This window comes from Andrographis paniculata, unplaced genomic scaffold, assembly GCF_009805555.1.
Source record: "Andrographis paniculata isolate CXL003 unplaced genomic scaffold, ASM980555v1 Contig51END, whole genome shotgun sequence".
Lineage (NCBI taxonomy): Eukaryota > Viridiplantae > Streptophyta > Magnoliopsida > Lamiales > Acanthaceae > Andrographis > Andrographis paniculata.
In genome coordinates, this window is record NW_026137586.1 from 80,380 (window position 1) to 94,869 (window position 14,490).

Consider the following 14,490-nt stretch of genomic DNA (forward strand, 5'->3'; position numbering starts at 1 on the left):
AGTTATCGGAGTTGACAAGCTTCGAAGCTTGTTATTTATGTGAATTATTGAGTTGGTTTTCGCCGAAGCTGACTTTATTATATAACATGACTAATTGAGCTCAAATGAAATTTCATTGTAAATTACTTATACATCTATATGTACTCTTGACACTACTTATGAAACCGTACTTCGGTTACGAACTAATTAAAATTTTTAATTTTGATTTTGTTGGCGATTGTCAATAAGAAGACAGTAATTAATTTTCAAAATAAAATATATTATTGAATAATTAATGGTATATGATACTTGTTCAAATTTGATAAATCACATATAAGAATCAAATAAAGGATATTAGAGCTCAAACAAGTAAAATTATATATACATACACGCAGGCACGCGCGCGCGTATCTTTTCTCTCTAAATTTTACGTTATCCACATATACATACATGCCTCGACACACGTCAACATTAACATTAAAGAAAATTAAAAAGAACACACAAAAAGAAGGTTGTTGCCGAGTCATCACTATCTTCTTCAATTCCTAATTCATCGTCTTGTTGGTGAAGCAGCAGCAGCAGCTCGCATGGCGGCTCCCCAGGAATGAACATTAGTATTATTATTCCTGCAGTAGTAGTGCTGTCTGGAAGTACTGGAAGAAGGGTGATTATTCGTCCTCCTCCTGCCGTTGATCATCAGCTCTGCCAGCTGAGCTTCCCACCTCCTTCGCCACTCTTGTTTTTGGTGGTGGTTGTCGTCCTCGTCCTCCTGCTGCTCCTGGTGGTGCAAGGCCCGGTGGGAGAGGGTGTCGTAGGCGTTCCTGAGCATAATGAAGCGGCGGGTGTGGTCGTCCACCCGGTCCGGCGGCGCCACGTCCGGGTGGTACTTCCTGGCCATCTGCCTGTACGCTTTCTTTATGTCCTCTAGGGCTAAGCTGCCGCTGCTTCGTCCCTGCTGCAGGCCCAGCACTTGGTACAGTGCCGCCTCCGACGACTGCTCCGCCTCCGCCTCGGCGCGCGTGGCCCTGACCCGCAGCCTCCCGCTGGAACAAACTCTTGCTCTTGCTGCTGCTGCTGGGATTCGGTTACTGTTATTGGCAGGGAAATGATCTGGGAACATCGAAGGAGGATAATTAACTGCGGGGTTGGGGGGAAGAAGCGTTGCCGTAACTGGGGACACCATTTTCTTATAATTGATTAATTAATTATATTTTCCCCCCTTTTCTCTCTCTCTCTCTCTCTCTCTCTCTCTGCTCTGCTCTGCGCTGTGCTGTGCTGTTTATTTGGTGGTGGCATTAAAAAGGAAAGGAAAGGAAGGGGGCGAGATGTTTGCTACGCACGCAGACGCAGGCGGTGACGCGATAATTATCCACTGCCTTTTCATTTTCTTTTTTTTTTTTTTTATTAATCTTTTCCTTCTACTTTGACTTGAGTTAATGGTTGACTAGTCACGGTAATACATACGTACGTATTTTCCAAGCTTCCACGCCTCCGTGTAATAAGTATTTTCATCACCCTACCGTCCTTCTTATCTATACATACTTCCTATTTTGTACAGTAAACTTAGCAAGTTTAATCCGACACAATAAGTTAAAAAGATAAAAAGTTATACTCTATATTTTATTAAGAAAATTATAAAAATATAAATGGCCGAAGATATTTTTAAAATTTAATTAGAAATTTAAAAAAAATAAAGATAAGAATCAAATAAAGATAATACTAGTATTTATTATAAATAAGTATTAAAAAAAATTAAATATTCATTTATTAATTTTATCAAAATTAATAATACAGGAAATTTAACATACAAATAAAAAATATATAGGAATAAATTTACCGGATAAGTACATGAGAATTATTTTTTCTCTTTTTTTTTTTAGTTTATTCTTCTATTTAGTTATTATTGATTTTAATTTTGGATAAAATTCTATTTTTGCATTTATGAAATTTTATGAATTTTACAAATTTAAGGAATTTTATGAATTTTATAGGTTTTGGATTAGGATTAGTATGTTTTTACTGATTATACAATTAAAGAAAATTATTTTTTGTTCTCCTAGTTATTTTTCTTCTTTTTGGTTATTTGTGTGATTTATATTAATTTGAATGGATATATATTATGATATAATTATATATTTTAAATAAATTTTAAATTTATTTATTATTATGTTATGATATTTTTTTGTTTGTAAATAAATACTATCTAGAGCTTGATTATGAGTAAAATTATTTCTATAAAATATTACATATCTTATGGAAAGAAAAATATTACTATTCAATATACAAATTATATATATATATATATCAGTTTTTTTACATTGCTTTGCTGTCATAGATATTTTTTTAAATACATTTGTTTTCAGGCGTAGGATAAAATTTAAATTTTTTTACTCAATATAATTATTTGTTAGATAAGTATATTATTGGATTGAAGCCGATGTCCACAAACTAATGTTTAAGGTGACCTGAGATTAAAGGGTTTAAACCCACGACCTTACGGTCGCAAGTCCATCACCACCACCAACGAATCAATAATTTTTATAATACATGTTGGTGATATTGATTATGTGAGTTGCAATGAATATCTGCAAATGGTAGGAATACTCAAAACTGGTTTGAATTTGTGTGGATCGGAGAGCCAATTGTTGACATTTTCTAAAGGGTCAGCGTCAACAAGTTGTTGACTGACGGTAAATGTCGGCAATCAATCGTATAACATTCATAGGACGCGGACTACTTGGGAACTTACATAAGCCGCCCTAGCCCTAGCCCTAGCCCTAGCCAATTTGGAATTGGCAGCCCAGCCATTTTCATTTCCAACTTTTGGATTAACAAATAATTATATGCATATATTTTAAAGAATAAATATTAAATTGGTAAAGTATATACATGATTGCGTGTCAATTTTATTATACTATATTTCTATTTTAGATATGAGTTAATAGAGTGGATTTTTTAATTAAAAAATTTATGTGGGGCAAAAATTACCTATAGTTAAAGACGGGTTACAAATTTAATAAAAAAAACCTTCTCAAAACCAATTTTGTTTCATTTAAATTAATAATTATACAAATTAATATTATTAGAGTACTATATTTTTTATAATTATTTTTATATTATTTAAATTTATAATTAATTTTTATATGTTTATTAGTTTTTCATTTTTTTTCACATTTTTACTATTTTTAATCATATTATATCTTTTAACTTATTTTTATACATTATTATCCTTCCATTTATGTGGTAACTGTTATATTGGTATCATTATAGTTGAAAATATATTATTGTTTCTGTGATTAAAATTCTTGAATATTTAATATATGTTTTTCTTTTAATTATTTTATTATATAATTAATTAAAAAAAACAAAGATTATATATGATACATATATCTTATTAAACAACGCGAACTTTGTATGTTGATTCCAAAACGGATGCATTCATGATAATGGCAAAATATGCTATAAAATTAAAGCACCGTATGTATTACTTTTGTTAAGGATTATATTTATTTTTTTGCGGTAATCAAAATATAGTATAAATTAAAATATAATATTAATAGAAAAATATATGTATACAAAATTATATTAATATAATAATATTTTTAATATTAAATATAATGACGTAAAAAATAAATACTCTCTCCGTCCCATTGAAAGGTTACTATTTTTCATTTTTGTTCGTCCCAAAATAAGGTTTTTATTTTTTAATTTAATAATTGTACTACTTACTTTATTATAATTCAATATAATATTAATATTTAAAAATTTACGTGAAAAAAACAAACGCCACTCTTTCCAACGGGAGGTAGGGATTATAATATTTTTAGACGCCCAACTGACTGACGTATATGATTATACAAGCGGCTGAGTCGACAAGGAGATGGAACTCCGATCGGGAGGTCCAGGACTCGTAATTCAAAGTGAGTGTGACTTCGGACAGGACAGGTAGCCATTGCCCATTTTAATTTGCCCTTGCCCTTGCTCCAATCCAATCCAATCCAATCCAATCCAATCCAATGTGACCCCAACCTTACCATATGAATGAAGGATGATGACTCATCTGAACTTGTAATGGATAGGGTTTGTCATTTTTTTATAATATAAATAAATAAAAATTTAAAAATATTTATGTATATATAATATAAATTTATAATTAAATTAAATAAATTAATATATATTTATATTATTATATTCATAATCATCTAATCAATACATATCAAAATTTTTGAACTTTAATCAAACCTAAATACAAAAGAAACATTAAATATTCAAACATATCTCAAAATTCAAATAAAAATCAATTTAAAACTCAAATTTACCCTTTATACTAAAAGATTTTAAAAAGAGGACAGTAGCCTGCCTGTTGTGGATAAACTAACTAATGGATGATGATCGATGAATTAATATTCCCGATAAATTAATTGTGAATGAGGGGGAGGGAGAGTAAGGCTGTGTTTGTCTGGGGGTTTTGATTTTGAGTTGAGATTTGAATAGTAAAAATTTTGAATTTGAATAGTTATATGATGTGATATTTTGAATGTAAAATTGATTTTTTAGTATAATATAAAAATGAAAAATAGGTGTTTGATTTGATGTTTTTGGGGAAAAAATTGGATGAATAGTGGAATTAAAATCCAATCCCCCAAACAAACACACCATAAGAGTTGTTGATTCTTAATTGCAAATCTTAGATGCGATAAAATCAAATCACCAAATTTAATGAGATCGATAATCAGATTTAAATGAATTCGAGTCTCGCATATCACGCGATTTCTTTGAAGCGAATTCGGCCTCTCTATCAATCGCCTCTCAAAATAGAATGAATTTCTTACCGAATAACAGGTTCCGTGAACCGAAGTTGTAAGCTTTTTGGAGAGAGAACTTGCAGCGAAAAATTAATTTTCTCGAAATTTTTTTCAGAAGAGAGTATTTTTCACGAAGAAAACAGTAATCTACTTGGTACATTTTAATACTGAGTTTTTAGAGAAGAGAAAAAAAAAATTATTAAAATCATGTTCTGGGAATTATTTATTATTTTAAACACATGAAGAGGAAAGCCTCACTAAAGCCCTATCTAGCTCTAGCTCAACCAATTTTGACATTTAACATAAATGTGATAGATATTCGTAAAACTCTTTCATGTGAAGATAGTTTTTCCATATTCCTCTCTTGCCTTTTAAATACCCAACGAGAGTGAGAGCGGGATCCGAATTCCCGAATAGCCAGCCAATAGGTATAGGTATAGGTATAGGTCTAACTCAACTCAGAGCTGCAAAAAACATCTTATTATTGAATTGATTGTTTTAGCGTACTATTAATGTTGAGACGATTGAATATGGACATTACTAAAAATATATATATTGATCGATCAGTGTGCAAAGAGCGTATATAAGTTTTGAAGCATAGATATAAATTATATTTGAGCGGAAGGGAAGAGATGTAGTAGTAATTATCCATTTAAAACAGTTGGGTTTTACTTTATGGACTTCATTCTCTTGGGCTTGTTTAAACACAATACGCTTGGGCTTCTATCGGTACTCACCCTATTAACACTAGGTTTTCTACTGGATTTAAAGAACCCATCTAATATTCCTTTGTCTTGCTCATCTTAAGTCTAAGAGGTTTTTCTCTTTGCCTTTTTTATTTTTTTTTATAATTACTTGTATTTAATTATAAAGATATAAGATGAAAACCTAAAAATGCATAGTTTTTATGATTCTCGTTAAATAATAACCTATTTTTAATAGGGCTTTTCATTTTTTTTCTTCCACGCCTCACCTAGTGCTTGGGTTGGAATTGGATGGTGTGGCACATGGTAACACGCACGCCGCGCCGGTATGGTTGAGTTCTTTCTTCTTTGTTTTTTTAATCGGATTGTTAATTATTCTTATTGTCGATAAACCCAAAGCAAAAACCGGAAAATCCGACACTATCCAATTAATAAATAATAATAATGATTCCCTGAAAATGCACGTTAGTTAGTTAGTAGTTAATTAATTAATAGGACAGTCACAGCATATATATATATATATATACCTATAAAATTAATTAAATAATTAATTAAGGCGTTGCCTAGACGATAGAAGGGTTTGTTTGAATGGGTGGATGCCAATACTCACAAGTTGGGAAGATCCCTTTTACCTCATTCTTGTCGCCTCGCCTCGTCTGTCTTGCTTGCTAGCTAGCTAGCTAGCAGTAAGTAATTAATTGATTAATGAATGAATTATCTATCTGTATCTATATATATATATATATATGAGAGAGATGATATGAATTATGAATATGATATAGTTTGGTCTGCAGCTGATCAGCTGGTGGATCTGCAGGATCGAAAATAATGGTGGTAAGGGCAATGAGGGCGGAGAGGGCGGTGGAGGGGGTGGGGGCAGCGGAGGCGTGGAGGCTGTACGGCAGCATCCGGCTGTCCCAGGTGGTGGCCCGGTCCCTCCCGGAGCTGATCTCCCGGATCGAGGTGGTCCGGCTGGAGGGGGAGGAGGGCGGCGCCGGCACCGTCCTCCAGCTCTTCTTCGTGGACGAGGCGCTGATGTCCCCCTACAAGGAGAAGTTCACGCTGGTGGACGACGCCCGCCGGGTGAAGGAGACGGAGGTGGTGGAGGGCGGCTACCTGGACCTCGGCTTCTCCCTCTACAGGGTCAGGTTTGAGCTCATCGACGGTGGTGGTGGTGGTGATGTTAATAGCAGCAGCAGCTGCTGCACGGTCCGAACGACGGTTGAGTACGAGGTGAAGGAAGGGTGCGACGAGGAGACCGCCGCCAAGCTGGTTTCAATGGAGCCTCTCCTTGAGGTTATGCGGGTTGCCTCGGATCATCTGCTCGCCGCTGCTGCTCCACCTCCGCATGATGAATCCCAATCTTAACACCACTCCATCAGGCAGGTTAATTATAATTACTTACTTTGAGCGAGGATGATTGAGGCGATTCATTGTCTCTTATATATATATATATATTGATTATTATTATTATTATTATTAGCGCATATATATTATGAATGGACGGATTCACTCGTGTGTGCGACGGCCGACTTTCATAGATATACTCTTTGGGAGAAGAATTATGAATGAAGAATGGTATATCACTAAAATAAAGGTACACAAAAATGTAGTTGCAACTTAAAACTCAAATATTAGATAAATAATACAAATAATATGTTTGCAACTAACACGCCCTCAAACTCAAGGCGGACATTAGAAACTAATTTGAATTTGTCTAAGAGTAATCGGAAGTGATGCTAAGAAAAATAAAAAGACTTGATGAAGATAGCTAAAACACTGAGTTTTGATTTTGCCCTAGTTTCAACCACCTAATACTAGACGATGTCACGCTTGTAGGACTTCTAACCAATTTTTGCCACATGTTTTAAGATTGAGTGTCACATATGTCACTTACATGGCCATATTTGCTCTCAGACCCTAGACCTCGAGAGCCTTATTGGTCTTCTTCAACTGCGGCTTCTACAGTTACAATTGCTATCACTAATGAGTCTCAAACCTCGGGAGCCTTATTGGTCTTCACAACTGCTGTCACTAATGAGTTTCAACATTCATTTTATACTCTTTACTATATAGAAGTTAATATCAAAATATGTTATCCATTCCAATTTTACTCTACACTCATAATGTATTAATATTAATAATATTTATTTATATTTATGATGTAAGAACCCACCACTTTGACTTTTTAAATGTGTTTTGGATAACTCTGGTTAAATTTAATAACTTGCAAATTAGATTCGATAAGACTAAGTCATACTAGATAAATTATGTATAGCACAGAAAAACTTTAAGATATGGAAAATTTAAATCCAGGCTCAGCCCCATTAATTTTCTAACAATATGATCTATCAATCATTTCTTCTTTCATTCTTTCCAAAAACATAAAATGACCTTAAAGTCCACAAATATTGGTCTCAGTCCAGTCCAAAACCCATCAGCCCAGCCATTCTATCTGACCCAAACCTCCATTATAAATAACACTAATACTATAGATTATTATAGTAGAGTTATTAATAATTAAACAGATGCAACTAGATATTATTCTTTAATTTATGAATGACTTGACCTAACGACCTGCCTCAGCTTAACCATTATAAGTTGACTTATTATTATTAATGTGATGTTCTTTTTTTGTTTAGTATTATTATTTTTTAACGATGCTATGCAGTGGATAAATTTTTAATTGAATTTAATAATTTGACAAGCTCAAACTAATAATTACGGATAATATTTTTGTTTAGCTTTTATCACAACTGCAAATAATAGATCATCTGTTGAATATTGTTTATAAAAAAGAATGGTTACTTCACTTGATTTGATTTTAGGTTGAAAGTTCAAATTCTTTCTTAAGAGCATATGCATTAACAGATCTATCGAAGGCCTTCTCTCTTCAATGGAGGCCAGAATAAAAAAAATATCTGTGCCCTATTTTAACGGACAAGCTCGACTGCAGTAGAAGCCATGACGAAGCAAAGATAATTAAGGTAAGAAAGATTGAATAGACAGAAAGATTTACAACTATTGTGCAATAAATGAGTAGAATTTTACTCTCAAGCTGGACAGGGGCTTTTTTTAAGCTTTTACCGCTGCACATACTCTAACATGGTATTAGAGTTACGGTATTGGTTTTAAGTTGCAAGTTGGATCCTTTTTAGCATCATTATCCAATGTACAACATGACGCAAGTCTGTCGTAGTGTCATGTACAAGTAAATCTAAACAAAATAACACAACTTTAACATATAAACATATGAATTTGTGTGCACGATGATCATATCAATATCAATTAACTGAAGACATTCTGAGCCACATAGGTGAGAGCGTCATTGCAATTCTTGAGAGCATCCTCAACCACCTTCCCAGCCATCTCCCCCAAGGCGCTCAGCACCTCCGGAGCCTCCTTCACCGCCGCCTCCAGCGACGCCCGCGACTTCTCCGCCAGCTCCGCCACCGCCCCCGCCATCCCGCCGGACGCGCTCACCGCCCCGTCTCTGATCTTCTCCAGCAGCGCCGAGAGGAGAGCGCCGGCCGCAGAGATCAGGAGGGCCAGCACGTGCTCGAGGCAGGCGCGGATGACGTCCCTTAGCTGCTCCAGCACCCGCTGCCCCTTCTCGCCGGGCAGCCTCATCAGCTGGATCATCTGCACCAGCACACGCGCTGCAGCCCCCAACGCCACGCGCGTCGCCAAGTCCCACGCCGCGCTCACCAGCAACACCACGAGCTTCAAAAGAACGACACTACCCATCGATAATCGATTTAAGGAACCCAAAGTAAATTAAGGAATTTCAGAAAGAGGTGTGTGCTTGTTGCATTCATAAGCGTGTGTGTATGTTGTTGCAATGAATGGAACTATATATTATGCGATTCATACATATGTATATAGTAAAGAGTTTAATTTGTTGAGGCGGATTATTATTTTGATTAGAAGGGAAAGGTACGTAGTTGTTGTTGCCCACACACAAAACCTATTCAAAGACACGAAGAAAGACCTAGATATATATATATAAAATAGTATATGTTATGGTCTTATCAAAATAATTAACTTGTTAAGAAACAGCCAACACAAGTCCAAGGTTTGAATGTCAACGCCAAATAATCAATTTAATTTAATTATTCTTAAGTAGTCCCTTCTGCAAACAAGCTAAGAACCTTCCCAACCAAGATTCATCTTCCGATCGAGACCTTTCGAAAATAAATGCTCTGGGTTGATTTCTCGTCCAAGATTGTACTTGTACGGGCGGGCACGAACTCAAATTACCATGTATAATCATAATCATCCACGTCATAAAAAAAGGAAAGAAAAAGAATCATTTATCATCCAGATATAGCGTAACATATTGCATAACAAATCCAAGTATTTTAAAGCAGATTGCGTGTGAGAGCGTCTAAGTCTTTTTCAAAAAAAGTAATACGAAGCTTTAGTACTAATCATTTCATAAAGGAAATGGAAATGGAAATGGAAATGGAAATGGAATTACAATAATAAAATGCTCATTTCTTCAATTTATCAACAACCTTGTTAAAACGGGCTCAACCATATTCATTGGGCTGATTATATATTTTAAAATTTTGTTATGAAATGGACTTTTAGAATGGGTGGGTATACAATACAATACAATACATACAAACATTCTTTGACCCACCCCAACCTTACTATTAATCATCGTGTCCTGACCCAGTTCGTACTATTAAAAAAAAAAAAAAAAAAAAAAGCCGAAACCTGGAGGCTCAATAGAATTTATCTGGAACCATGTACAAGACTTGGTCACTTGAGAACACTTTCGATACAACTATATATACTTGTACATAAAAATAGTTGGTAGTTGGGACCGTCCGGAGGCTCTCTTAATATATATATATATATTCAAAAGTTTTTATAAACATTAATTATTTGTTAAAAAATATAGATTATATTAAATTAAATACTCAAATTTTTATTATTTTCAAAACTTTATTTATTTCTGAAGCTATTTGCCATGACTAATAATCAATCAGCTTTAGCCGCGCACAAATATTTTGGTGTTGTGCTCTGTTAAGACAATATTGTGTTGAGGCCTTGGTATGCGTACGCATGTGTGTGTATGTCGTCCTAATGGAAAAGGATTACAGAGAGACAGTTGACATTTTACCTTCTTTTAACGGTTCTTGCATACCTTTCTTTCTTTTTCCTTTTTATGTGTCTTCATCCTTACCTTTACATTCATTCCCCTTTAAAACACTTTTTGCTTTTCTACTTTTATTTATTAGTATTATTATACAAGTTGAAGCATCCAAATCAAAATCTAGGGGCATCTTCTATATTTCATGACCACACACACACTATCTTAAGATTAAAAACCAACAATGCAAAATAGGAGTATAAATCCAGGCCAGCCAGCCAGCCAATCAAAATATAGCCATTTTAATTAGTTAAGAGGGCGCGTGTGTGCTTAAAAGGTGCAACAATTTAGAAATCCCCAGCCAACCTAATAAGTCAAATAATGAAAAACACTCCATCCACCTTACCTTACCATACCTTACCTTACCAGTTCCATCCCTCTCCTTACAGACTAACACTCGGATGCGTGCAATTCCCGTAACCTGCACAAAATTAACATACAAAACGCCATTATTAACAAAATAATATAATAAATGAAGTCTTTCTAGTTACTTAAGATTGAATTCCCCACTATCTATCGACTGGCCTGGCCTGGCCACATACTTCCATCCACCCAGTGTAATGTTCCCGGACCCCGAGTCCCGGGATCCCACGACTTTACTACCCATGTGGAGTCGCAGACACCCGCATCAGTCCAACCCAACAACAAATTATTACCTAGTTTGCTAAGTCCAAAGAATTTATAAATTCAACCCAAAAAAAGATTCCAATTTAAAACTAACAATTGAAATTGATTTTTTTTTTTTTTTTCAAGTAATTGGGAATTCTGATACGCTAACAATGGAAGAATACTCACTTGGATCTTTCGAGGTCAGCGAAGCCAAGCCGTTAAACGAGCAAGTGGCGCCAGCCGTCCGCATCTGAACCCAATAAGCACTGAACGCATAGCTGGCGTGGCTAATCAGCGTATTCGGCTTGTAGCACACCCCACCGGGTCGGATCGCGTCGCAGGTCCGATTACCCTGCCCGCAAGCGTACGACACGGCCGCGGCGAGCGCCGTCTTGTTGTTGCCGCCACCAGGCGCCACCACGCACCACAGCCGCCCATTGCTGTCCGGCTTCTCTGGCGGCGGGAAGCTCGACTTCCCCGACAAATCCATCGGGTACACGCTCGACTGATTCGGGTACAGCTGCCCGAAGTGGCGCTCCGTACCTGGACCCGGCTTCTGGTTCTCGTTGTACAGCGCGAATAGCAGCGCCGGAATGACGGCTCCAGGCCGGCTCGGGATCCCAACCGGCGGCTTCGCGGCGAACTTCTTCACGACGTTTCGGTTGTAGGTGGCGGCGTTGTAGATGTTGGCGCCGAGCTGGTCCGGGTCTCCGCCGTTGGGCCAGCCCGTCTCCGCCACGAACAAACGGATATTCGGGTACCCGACCCGGGTCATAGCGAAGACGAGGGCGTCGAGCATCTGGTCGAGCAAATTAGTGTAGAGGAGACCCGAACCCGGATCCGTATAAGATATGTTGGTCGGCTGCAGCAGAGCATAGTCGAGGTTGATTTGGAGCGGCTGCGAAACCCAAGCGAAGTACGTGTAGACATCCACGAAGAAGAAGGACTTGGTTCGGTTCGCGAACCGGAGGAGCGGCTCGACCACCGGTTTGAGGAGGTCCGACCGGAAGGTGCCGTTGGAGGGCGGGTAGGACGACTCGAGGATGTCCATGGCGAGCGGGGTGCCGACCTTGACCTTGTGGAGGCCGAACTTCTTGACCGAGTATCGGATCCTGCGCATAGCCGGGACCAGCTTGAACCAGGTCGAGTTCGGCTGGTTGCTCAGGATCTCGTTCCCGACGAGCAGGTAGCGAATCTTCGATGCGGGGTAGAACGGCGCGACGTTGGTCTGGATCCATTCGTCGGCTAGGGTTTGGTTCGCCGCTATGTCCGGAATCACATTGTTGGGCACCATAATCGAGATTTGGAGGTCGGTGCCTTGAATCGCCTTCAGGATCTCCGGATTGACGCCGTAGATCTTCACCGCCTTGCCGTTGAGTTTCTGAACGAGCTTGATCGATTCCGGGGGAGTTGGGAGATTGTTCCCCAGCTCGCCGTAGCAGACCCCCACTTTCGGCTCCATTCTCGCAAAACCTGCAAATCCAATTGCAAATGAACAGAACCAAACCAGTCACTCGAAGGCTAAATTCAAATGCAGATGAGATTATACTGAAATGCAAAACACCATTATTAGATTATTACAAGGAGGAGCAGCTGCGAAGCAGAGGAGGCAGAGCAGAAGGAAGACGACGACAGAATCCATTCCTCCTTCCCTCTGCAAACTACTCTTCTTGGAATGAATATATGCGAATGGCGAGTGATGGATTGGGTGCTCGATCGGGTTATTTAATTGTAGAAGAAGAAATTACGGAGCTAATACATATAATCGAGTTTTAGATTAGATTATATATAAAAATGGTTTTGGATTAAAATAGTGGACGGGGGGGGGGGGGGGGGGAATGGAGAGGTAAGAAAATTGTGTATAGAACGTTGAGCTTTGTTTGAGTTGAGCACCGCTACAGAAGAGGGATCTTCTACGCCTGTCTGTGTAGATTTTGGGAAGACAAAGACTTAAAAAACAAGAGAGAGAGAGAGAGGGGTACTGTGCGTGGGGGGAATCGAGGATTTTTTTGTTGGGAGATCCTGGAGTGGAGACTTGTATCGATCTATGCCGGCTGGCTGTGAGACTGACTCCGTCGGAGCGTGGAGGGCACTTCACTCCAGTGCGGATGTAGATAAATGTGTAGGTTTTTGTGGTCCGGGATCTGCTAGGTTGGAAGTGCTGTGAGCTAGCTGGACAATTATACAGCTAGAGCTGGTACTTGGTATTTATTTGTTTCTAAAACAATACGTTAATACTAATGTTTGATGATGGTGTGTTTGTGATCTTCTAACCCAACGTTAATGTATCCGAGCAAATGAATCATCATCATCATCAGTCAATGAATCAATCAATCCTCTCGATCATTACCGACTGGCTCGATACTCAGTCTCAGTCATGAACCAACCACTGCTGACTGTGCGTGCTGTCGCCTCAGGCAGTTAATAAGAAAATCTAATAAATCAAACATACGGCAACGGGAACGAGTCCAGGCCCACGGCCCACCCCACCAATCTAAAACTAAAAGGACACCTTTCCCAACTAGCCGTTACACTCGACAGAGGGCTGAACCTAAACTCAATAATTCCATGATCCAATACTATACGTATAATTTGACTCATAGATAATTTTGGAAGTTTGTATATTATCCGTCTATAATAATTTTTTAGCATAAATTATTAATTTTAATATATATATATATATATTACATTTTATTTTTTATACTATTAATTTAGTACTAGTATATTTAAAGTCAATTTTAGCTTTGGATTCTCAAGTGCAAATATTTAAGTATTATTTTTATTCTCCTTACATATTCCATGGAATTATTTTCTTTAGCCCTTTACCAACTTTTCTTTTCCCTTTTTATTTTCTGATGGATATTACTGGTTTTATAGTATACCTTGCTTTTCCATGCCTTGAACACGTGACAATACAATTAATTCATTTATTTTATTTTTTATGCGTTGAAAAAAAGCAAGGTTATTTGTGTAGAAAATTCTTTTGTAAGTATTATTTTCAAATGGAGTAGATTTTATTTTTATAGGGTGATTTTCCTATGTATTATAAAAATATTACATTAAGTATTTATTCACTAATTAGCAAAATGCGTTAAAAATATAGGATTGAAAACAAATTGAAAAGCACTTTAAAGAAATTAAAATTAACTTTATTCGAACATCAAAATCAAAGACCACAAAAAGCGATAATTAACATGTTAGTATATATATTATTGTATATTTATCCATATCA

At 37.0% G+C, this 14,490-nt stretch overlaps 3 protein-coding genes across 4 annotated transcripts; 1 reads left to right on the forward strand and 2 right to left on the reverse strand.

Moving 5' to 3' along the window:
• Positions 1-288: 288 nt before the first annotated feature.
• Positions 289-1,262, reverse strand: LOC127253494 (chaperone protein dnaJ 20, chloroplastic-like). The gene has a single exon (XM_051278116.1). The coding sequence runs from the start codon at positions 1,160-1,162 to the stop codon at positions 530-532; it is 633 nt and encodes a 210-aa protein (XP_051134073.1). The 5' UTR covers positions 1,163-1,262; the 3' UTR covers positions 289-529.
• A 4,775-nt stretch (positions 1,263-6,037) lies between these two features.
• LOC127253495 (norbelladine synthase-like) lies at positions 6,038-6,955 on the forward strand. 2 transcript variants are annotated; one of them, XM_051278118.1, is made up of 2 exons: positions 6,038-6,174; positions 6,306-6,955. In XM_051278118.1, the coding sequence occupies exon 2, from the start codon at positions 6,317-6,319 to the stop codon at positions 6,854-6,856; it is 540 nt and encodes a 179-aa protein (XP_051134075.1). In that variant the 5' UTR covers positions 6,038-6,174; positions 6,306-6,316; the 3' UTR covers positions 6,857-6,955. The 2 variants fall into 2 exon arrangements, with proteins under 2 accessions (XP_051134075.1, XP_051134074.1); XM_051278117.1 differs by having other exon boundaries at positions 6,062-6,174; positions 6,283-6,955.
• A 3,898-nt stretch (positions 6,956-10,853) lies between these two features.
• LOC127253493 (probable glucan endo-1,3-beta-glucosidase A6) lies at positions 10,854-13,236 on the reverse strand. Its single transcript, XM_051278115.1, has 3 exons — positions 12,840-13,236; positions 11,445-12,731; positions 10,854-11,070 (listed from the first exon to the last, which is right to left on the reverse strand). Exons 1-3 carry the CDS (start codon positions 12,898-12,900, stop codon positions 11,033-11,035), a joined length of 1,386 nt encoding a protein of 461 aa, XP_051134072.1. The 5' UTR covers positions 12,901-13,236; the 3' UTR covers positions 10,854-11,032.
• Between the last annotated feature and the right edge of the window lie 1,254 nt (positions 13,237-14,490).

Bases quoted from the DNA above. Each gene is read 5' to 3' on its own strand.
- LOC127253494 (XM_051278116.1), bottom strand. From the start codon at position 1,162: ATGGTGTCCCCAGTTACGGCAACGCTTCTTCCCCCCAACCCCGCAGTT.
- LOC127253495 (XM_051278118.1), top strand. From the start codon at position 6,317: ATGGTGGTAAGGGCAATGAGGGCGGAGAGGGCGGTGGAGGGGGTGGGG.
- LOC127253493 (XM_051278115.1), bottom strand. From the start codon at position 12,900: ATGGATTCTGTCGTCGTCTTCCTTCTGCTCTGCCTCCTCTGCTTCGCA. The intron at 12,732-12,839 runs GTAATAATCTAA...TTGGATTTGCAG, and splicing joins CTTCGCAGCTGCTCCTCCTT to GTTTTGCGAGAATGGAGCCG. The intron at 11,071-11,444 runs GTGAGTATTCTT...AATTTTGTGCAG, and splicing joins GCTGACCTCGAAAGATCCAA to GTTACGGGAATTGCACGCAT.